This window comes from Telmatherina bonti, assembly GCF_933228915.1.
Source record: "Telmatherina bonti genome assembly, chromosome: 10".
Classification (NCBI taxonomy): Eukaryota; Metazoa; Chordata; class Actinopteri; order Atheriniformes; family Telmatherinidae; genus Telmatherina; species Telmatherina bonti.
The window spans coordinates 24,711,664-24,721,200 of NC_136628.1; the positions used below are offsets into that span (position 1 = coordinate 24,711,664).

At 40.9% G+C, this 9,537-nt stretch overlaps 1 protein-coding gene across 1 annotated transcript; it reads right to left on the reverse strand.

Annotated features, from left to right (window-relative positions):
* Positions 1–2,612: 2,612 nt before the first annotated feature.
* snx19a (sorting nexin 19a) lies at positions 2,613–7,843 on the reverse strand (the record flags this gene model as incomplete). The annotated part of the gene is made up of 11 exons (XM_079247798.1): positions 2,613–2,777; positions 2,979–3,066; positions 3,149–3,333; positions 4,603–4,726; positions 4,963–5,113; positions 5,218–5,305; positions 5,397–5,515; positions 5,756–5,875; positions 5,961–6,061; positions 6,132–6,267; positions 6,353–7,843. 11 exons carry the CDS (start codon positions 7,841–7,843, stop codon positions 2,648–2,650), a joined length of 2,733 nt encoding a protein of 910 aa, XP_079103924.1. The 3' UTR covers positions 2,613–2,647.
* Positions 7,844–9,537: the final 1,694 nt, after the last annotated feature.

Genomic DNA, 9,537 nt, shown 5'->3' on the forward strand with positions numbered 1-9,537 from the left:
CGCGAACAGACAAAATACCGACCTAAAATACCCTCACAGCCTAATCCCTTAGTGGCCACCCTCTGGCACCAACCATTTTCCTGGTAAGCACACTAAACAGTCATAAAATCATTCTTCCTCAGTAACCCTCCTAACTGATTTCCCATCCACTTACATCAGGTACAATACATATAAAAAACAGAACAGTTAAACAATTCCTGAACACATTACAACGCTTGATTCAATCCAATGACATCACTTGGGTAAAACCCAAGCAGCAACCTCCAGTAGTTAGAAGTGAAGCCTATGCTGAAGTGCATAAAACTGCAATTCCCCCCTTATCTGCTATGGGCCGGCTCCAAAACAGAGCAAATTCCTATAGACTCCCATGTCAAAAGGGCCAACTTCACAGCAGAAATAAACATGTTTACAGCCTGGTACAGAAATCCATTTTTGGTTTAATAGGTCAAGTTTACCTTCATGACAACTGTGTGAATTTTTTTCAAACTCACCCATTTAAAAGTAATTTCATCTCGAAATTCAGCACTTGATCTCCTGCTTCAAGTTAAAAAACGTAGGACATCCACGGTTTTTAGCCAGTAAACAATGTGACTTACCTTTAGCCTGCTTACCTCCATTATCTGGTTAGCTCCTGTTATCTCCGGGTTAGCTCGGTTAGCTCTTAGCTACAGAAAGCTCGGAGTTTGCTCAATGTCAATCATCCCGTTTGACAAGCACAGCCCTAGTAAAAAAGCAGTGACAAATGGTGATGCCTACCCACTTTGTCACACTCTTTCAGACTCACTGCTTTGAAGAAAGCATAGTGGCAGATGCAGAGGAAAAACAGTTTCACAACATACTTGTGCAAATATATGGGTATACTTTTTCATACAATTTTGCCTCAGAGCTCTAAGCCCATGGAACAATGATTTTTGTCTTTGAATATTACACACTGAGATTTCTCTCATCTTCCTGAACTCCTATGCAATATTAAGTACAGTAGGTGCCAAATGATTTTTTTTTTTCAACCACTCAATGATTCACAGTGAAATTTGGCTCATAGTCATGAACCACAACCCAGTTTTACTTGAGAAAAAAGAAACTCTTTGGTGGATGCTCTTTTAATACCCAATGCTGACACCCTTACCTGTTTCTAATCAGTTCGTTTTAATTTAATTATCCAGAACACTGCAACATGTACATCCCATAAACATTTTTGTCTTTTAACTTTTTGAGTGAGTTTTGCTGGGACCATATTCTATAAATGTTTACATTTATAGAATATGAAGAGTAGAAGAGTAGAAGCGCTTAACCCACTCTTATATAAAATGAGTTTTCATACAAAAAGCTCAGCATGATGATCAGCATCTGAGACACTGACTACATGTCTGTTTTTTCTGTGTCAGAAGTTAGTCAACAAATCTATTAAGAGTGCACAACCTTACAGATGTTTATTATATTACAGCTGCTTTGATTTTGAGATGTATGGGGCCACCTTGAATGCAGCTAGGGCTTTTCTCTCTTTTGCTTGCCAGTGAAGTCCCTGAGCATGAGACATAAGGTGGGAGCCTGCCAGTATCAGCCCATGATCTCATAAGAAAGGAAGTGCGATGGGCTAAATGTTCCCAACATCCAGTTCAAAAAGTCTTTCTCACCAGCAAGTATGAAGAGAGCACATTTCTATTCTGCTAATGGGTGGGTACTATTGTGTGAACATATATTCTGAGTATTCTTGTTCCTGTGCACACCTCGTAAACTTACAAAAGCTTTAATACTAAAATTTTGCAGCTTCACAAAAACTGAATTTTTGGGACACTCTTTAATTCCAAATGGAGTTTGTACTTGTTTTTCTATCAAAAGGAGCCTGGTAAATGCTATGACTACAATGTTACACGCAGCCAGAAAAATCAGTAAACTGGACATAAGATGTTTTGCATTAAGACAAATAATAGCTGGTGAGTTAGGTGACAAGTAGAAAACACTTATTCCTCAATCAGCAGGACAAAATACTGTCATGGTTTGTCTCAAAGTGCAAGACAGGGTTTTAAGCAACACTAGTCTGAAGTTCAGCAACCACTTGCTCCACATATAATGAGCAGAAACTAAACCACAGTGGAAAAAATCAACTACAAATTAGTTGATTATACTTTAAAATCACACAAGTCTCAGTTGTTACAAAGAAAAGGAAATAAATGGCAGAATAAAACCGTTAATCCTGAAACACTCTACGATGTATATTTCAAAGCTCTTGTATCAAATCAGTTCAGTCCATCAGTTAATAATTCAGTTTTTATTATTTGACGTCATAATTCAGGTGTGAATCACAAACATGTACACTGATTTATTTTCATCGTCCATAAAGCATTTCCAACTAAATCTGGATCAACAAATATATGTCAAGCAAAATAAGTAAGATTGAGTTTGAAGCTATTTACCATCATGCCAAGCTGATATTTGATTTTCAGTCAGCAAAAACCAGATTAGTGTATATTAATACAACACTTGCTTTCTTGTTCTTCACCACTCTTTAAATGTGTCACAAATACATTATTACAGCACAGCAAGTCATAAGAAGGAGAAGCTTATTACAGAGTGCACATGGTTAACAAAAACACATCATCCATCAGCTGTATCACTTCCTTCCACTAGTGTATATAGCTCAGGCTGGTCACATATGAGGGCTGTCTCTCTCTGTGTCTTTAACCAGACTCTGGAGCAGAGATTTTTGAAAGGTCTCATCACATGACTCAGGGATCAGAAACTCCAGCAGGAGGTCACAGATGCAGAAGATCAGATGTCTGCAGACAACCATGCAAAACAAGGCAACAGCATCAAGAGACCAGCACTGACTCTGAATATAGATGCTGATATGCATCATATCCAAGGAAATGATCAAATATAACAAAAATGCAGAAATCAAATTCATTTTAAAGAGGGAAAACTTTATTTTTCTCTTAAGGCTTTATAAACACGAAAAAGAGATGATGTCACAGACTCACTTGTTTATTTGATGGTCCTGAAAAGACTCCAGCATGGTTTCCAAGCTCAGCCTGTACTTCTCACTGCCCAGCATGTCAGTAACGAGCTCTGATCAGGCACAAGCAAAAACCAAATTCAGAATCAGAGCCAAATAGGTGAACTCTACAATGACCCAACAGCTCTGGCATACCAGGGAGCAGCTGCATCAGACAGTCCAAACATTGTTCTTTAGTCTCCTCTCTTTCTGCAGCACTGCGCTCAGGCTGTGGTTGAGAAGGCAGCATACCACCGGGCCACACAGCTTCCTGTAGAACTTGGAGATAAATCACCCAGCAGGGGGCACTGGTCAGGTGGGCAACACCTACATCCAACCATCTGGGAGGAGAGACAAAAGTTTATGGCAAAAGTGTTCCTAAATGCAGGATTTTTTTGTTTTTGTTTTCAAACCTCTCATTGTTTGTATGTGGCAAACAACATGTCTATCTATTATTTATAAAAATTCCAGAGATGGACATCAAATCCAAGAAGGGAAGCCAAATAAAGAAGGCAGGAAAACCCCACATCCTAAACTTCCCCTCTTGGTGCATGACTGGTGGGTGCCTTCTGGGCTGCACTTGTAATTTGTTCTGGTCATGGGGATGACTGCATCTGGCTCCTGGCCCTGTGGGGGCTCCCAGGGAACAGGGGGAGCTACTGCCTTCATTGGCTCACTGTCTTAAAGGAAGTTTGCTTCCTCTGGACTTTCATCCTTGAACCCTTCTTCTCCCCCACTCTCACACACCCACATAGGTGCATGTCATGGGTGTGCCAGACGGGGTCATCTGACTTTGTATGGGATGGGTGGGGGTATGGAGAGTGTTGCTGGGTGGGTGGAAGAAATATTGTGATGCCGAGGGTGTATGGATTTTGAGGTGCTCCTAGGCACTGTGCAGACCCTCTGCCTGGGGGAAGGGGGACAGTTCTCAGACTTGTGAGGCCCTGGCCCCTGGGGTCTGCCTGTCCTGAGGGGCTGTTGTCCAGCAGGGTCAGTGTCTGCCAATCTTGCCCTGCTGGGACCTTCTTTTACCATCTTCTGGATTGTGTGGTCATCTCTGTGGCATGGTGGCTGGGATTCATGCTCTAGGGTCTTGGGATCCACAGGTCTGTGTGTGACCTTTGCAGAGGACATAGTTGCATTCTGTTGGCTCTTTATCCTTTTGTGCTCTCCTGTTGGTCCAGCGATATTAAATTTAGTAATAAACAGTTTTTTTAAAATCTGATTATCAAGAGGAGCCTTATATCCAGAAAGCACCATCTGGCAAAGCATTTTTATTCATTTTGATCTAAAACAAGATATATACATCTACATTTCATTCAATTCACTAGAAAAATGTCACAGTTGTCAATAACTGCCATGTGCATGCCATACACACCAGTAAAAATATAACTATTGTTTAACTGTCTTTTCTATTTTCTTGGATAATTGAGCAATAACCACACAGTGTAAATCCTACACACTTGTGGGAAGTTAATTGTTAACAGTAACAAGTATTAATGATTTTTTTTTTTTTTTTTTCAAATATTCACTCTTTAGGAGTTATTTCCATGGTAACTGTAATGTATGTAGTCACAAAACACGAGAGGAAAACTGAGGAAAGCATCTACCTCTCAATGAAGGTGCCAAAGAGAAGTCTGATGGCCTTCTGTATGTTCTCTGTGCACAGCCAACTCCACTGATCCTTCATCAGCAGACACAAGATGTTTAAAGCCACATCTGCCACCGCTGTGTCTGCAACATACAAAAAAAAAACCCAACAAAGGTTATGATTGTTTTAAGACAAGAACTGGGTATCTTAATTGTTTTGCTAAACACCATGGGTGAAGAGTACTAGAAGTACTGAGGCAAACGATGGAGGTTTGCTGCACCTAAGTGGTGATGCAAAGTCACTGCATGCTGCTTCTACAAGGCCAATACAAGTACACACTTCTGTACTGATGCTAGGGGTGAGCTAACACAATCTCAACCTGTCCCATGAATTTTCCCTGAGATCCTCTTGTCTTTAGCTTGTGGCTCACAGCTCTGCTTGGCTGTTTCTGTTACATGCAGCCCACATAGAAGTCTCTCCTGCTCTCTGACAAAACTCTCCAGGCCAGACAGCGACATGCCGTTGAGGTTCTGAACATATTTAATCAATTATTTGCAAAGGAAATGTTCACTCCATTCCATGATTGTTTTCAACACACATTTATCAGGAAGGGGAACGCAGTGTGGTAACTTACAGAGCTGCCTTCGCTAAAGCAGTATGTCACTTTGGGATGCAAGTCGAGTATATTGACAGAGGGGGATATTTTGCTTGGGAACAGCCTCCTAAAGCACAAAATATGAAAGCCTGTCATTTCATATTACATGCAGACTCAAGATATTATAAATCACAAAAGTAAGCTGATCAAGTTCTCACCTGTACTTTCTGCTGTCCACTGTTCTTCCATCAGCGTCTCCTTCCATGTCGTCTGTAGGACTGAGGAGATCCGGAGGAGGGAAAGCTGTCCTCAAAGTGTCTAACGCATTTTCCATCATCTTTAATGACAAATTGGAAAAAAACATAAGACATGCCAATGCTTCACTCTGAGCCCAGTGGAATCCGTGGATGTTTACTCACATCTCTGGCCTGTTTGCATTGGTTTCTACATACACACTAAGAAAATAGGTGAGATTATTAATAATCTCTGCATTCGATTCCTTGTAATATTTAACTCTCAGAATGAGAAAAGTAGCAATTTTTCACTTAACAGATCATATTTCTTGTTTTTTACTTACTTTGTCAATTCTTGATTTGTTGACAGGTTTTCTTCCAAAATGTGTGCAAACGTCTGTATCGACAGCTAGGAACTCCTGCATGTCTTCACTATTGGCTGTTTCAGGAATGCTGCATAATTGCTATGAAAAAACCCCACAAAAAATTGCTCATAAAAAGACAATACAAGTATTGTAAACCAAGTCACAGAATAAATCTGAATCCTACTTTAAGAAAGGCATCCAACTGGCTTTTTCGTGTTTCCACTTTGTCACTGTCTGGACTACCAAATGGGAGGTCAGGGAACATCTTCTTTGGCCCTTTGACGTCTGAAATGAACAATGAATGAAGCCTTTGTCTTGGACTTTTATTATCTCTTATACAAGGATCAGTTCTTACTCTTGATTAATTTCTTGACATCCGGTTTTTCCTCTAAACGTGTCTGCAGGTTGAGGAACTCGCTGTATCTCCGACTGACAGAGTGGCAGACTGCAGGCTGTCCAGCTCCACCATCACCATTAACCACTGTCTCGAACTGAAACGCAGAGGCAGTTATGTAACGTGGTATTTGCAAACGCATATGCAAACGTCAATCAATCAAGCCAAGGACGTGGTGTTACCTTTATATTGTAGAGAGTGTATGGATGTGTACCCGTGCTGCGCTGCTCCTTTGCGCTGACAATTCCAGATATATGCACTTTCTGGAAGTTAACAGGTGAAGCTGGATTGTTTGAGGATTCATAGTTGTAGGATGGTAGACACAGCTTCCTTTGAGGGCCAGATGGGCATTTTTCTTGTGCTATGCCTGCTGGCCACTGGGACTCCTCAGGGACCACCACCTTTGGTCCAAGATTTCTCAAAGGAGCAAAACAGCCGAAGGCTTCGTCATCCTTAACAGAAAGCAAGTTGCAGAAGTTGGTAGGAGGCCCACAGTCACAAAAACTTGCTGTCCGGTCATCTTCCAAGTCTGACTGGATAAGTGAGTCCATTGAAATGATTTTGGACTGTGATAAGTGGGAATACAGGCCAGATGGGAGTGAACAGCAGTTCCCCTTGTATGACATGTGTAAACCAGCATGGCATCTGGGTATTTTCTCAGCAGACATCAGGCTGACCCTGCTGCACTGGGAGGAGTCTGTTCCGGAGATTGCACTCTGGCTCTGAAGGTCATCATCAGAGGTGCTTTTGCTGCTGAGCCCAGCTTGATCACATGAAGACAGTGACTTACAGGTGGTCCAGGACTCCTGTAGGGTCTCACATTTGTAAAGTGCATCTGCTGGGAGATCATCCATGTGAATTTCCTGTGGTTCTCTGGATTTGGTGAATATATCTACAATCGTCTGGTTGAGCCAGTCTGGCTCAGATATTCTGCTGATGAGCGGCAGTAACACATTGCAGGTGATGAGCTCAGTGACCATGTAACCTCCAGTCCTGGTTTCCATCTGAGGGTATGGAACGAGGACATGTAAAACAAGGTTTATCAAAGCTCTGGAGTAGTTAAGCTCAGCAGTTGCACTCCTCATGGCTGGATGAGGGGACTCTACTTCACTGTAAAGCTTCCACAAACTAATGCTCTCCTTTTGTGTTGACTGTATCTGTCTTACAATCATGTAGCTCTGCAGGTGGCAGCCATACAGCTCTAGGAATCGTTGCACCAAGGCTTTTCTATCCACTCTTCTTGCTCGCTCCTTCAGCTCCATCACCGACTCCAGCATTGAATTACGCACTGCTCGCTCAAACTCTCCCTCAACGTCAGGCAGCAGAGTGCGATACCAGGAGGACACAAAGTCACGCACTGCTTTGTGGACAGCACTATGGATCTCATGGTTCAACCTCCACTCATGCTCAGGTGAATACAGAGGTGGGTTCACTTTACCTAGAGGCAAAAAGTGTTCCAAGTGGAGAAGGCTGTTGGCGTCCAGTGCAGCCCGAGACCCAAGCCAACCACCCAGAACCACCAAGAGGCTGGTAAAGATGCAGAGGAGCCAAACATTCACCAGAAGGTGGAAGAGGACAAGCCATGCCATCAGAGCGCCGAGTCCTAACAGCCTCCGCTGCCCCAATAACTCGATTAAAGTCCAGTTTAAAGGGCTCTTAGAGGAAGGCATCATAGATGACAGACAATTTCCTGCTGAAAAAAAGATACAGTAAAAGCCAAAGTGAAAAACATAAAGTCATGTGTTTACAACTTTCTATCAAAATGATTTCAGCAATTTATCAGTCATTAAAACAGATGTTAATTTGTTTAAATCAATTTAGGGATGATTAGCTGTGAGCACAACTTGGGTTATGTGTCTCCAGTGTCATGAATATGATTAACTGAAACATATTTTATAGATTCAGGAATTATAAGTTACTGATTTTTATCATATAGAAGACTTTTTTCCCTACTTTTGTCATGTTGTTTACTTGGATATTTGTTTGGTTATTTCTGGTTTCATTTAATTCTACATTTGTAGAGGTTATCCATGTAAATAAAAGGTATGTTGTTGTTATTTTGTCCATTTCTTCCTGCCTTTTATTTTCTATCCAGGAATAGGAATTTGTCACAGCTGCATATTTTGCATCAAGATTTTCCATAGTTTTTCTTTAGGGGGCAAGATCAGGACTGACTACCTGTCAAGTCCAGTTCCCCTGTCTCCTTCTTCTGGATTTGTCCTCTTGGAATAAGTGGAGAAATTAGTTTCATACTGTCTAGTTGAAAAAAACACAAATCTCCCAGAGGAAGATGCCTTGTTTGAGGCAGCATTTGCTGCTCTAAATTGCTTGTGTATGTTTCTGCATTAATGCTGCCATCATGAAACACACTGTATCAATTTCATCCAAAAAGATCTTTAGTTCTGATCAAGCTGAACATTATACGTTTCCACTGTGTAATGGTCCATCAAAATGCATACATACCCAGAAACATTTATGTAGTAAAGTGTAACATTTTATTGTACTGCTTGACAAATGTATTGCAGAATAAACCACCGTCCATGTCATTATGTCAGCATGATGGTTCATGATACTGTCAAAGGAATCACAGATGGTCATGTTAGACTTAGTTCCTGACATACCAAAGTTACTTTTGTGGCCTTAAATAATTTAATGATCTTCTCTAATTTAGGGGAACAGTAGAAATCTCCTTTCATTTATTTATTTATTTATTTTGTTTTATTTTATTTTTTTCAAAACTAATGTTGCAACAACTGCTGTAATCATCAATAGCAGACGTTTATAGGAGCTGGACTGTGATTATCTACTGTCATTGTGCTAACAAAAAACTGTTGGCTTCACTGTTTCTTGGCTTTGTTTATACTTTCATGTTTCATTCAAAAACTGCTCATGTAAACCATTATGGCTGTTACATGTGTTACAGCAGGCTTTATAGCTAATGCAACACATAAAAGTGTACGTGCAGCCTACTCAGACTCCACGGTAACAACCAGGTAAACTGTAATCTATAACAACAAGCAGATAACATGTAGATTTTATAATAAATGTCGTTGTAATACCAGGATAATGTCAAGAGAATCAAAAGTCCCTAAAGGTTCTAATGAGCATATTAGCATGAGTATTACCTTGCAGTGTCGTCCTCCACCGGAACACACTTTAATCCTTCAGCAAAGATTATCAGGATAAACACACGTGGTCTATATGGACAGCGAGCTGCTATGAGGTGTCCATATGGACCACGTAGATCATACAGAGGCTAAACACAGATCTGCAGCAAGACAAAGGTTCCTGCAGATAGAAAAACAAACTTCAGTTCATAATCACAGCATGCCAGGTGATAAAAATTACATCATAGACCAGTGACTAG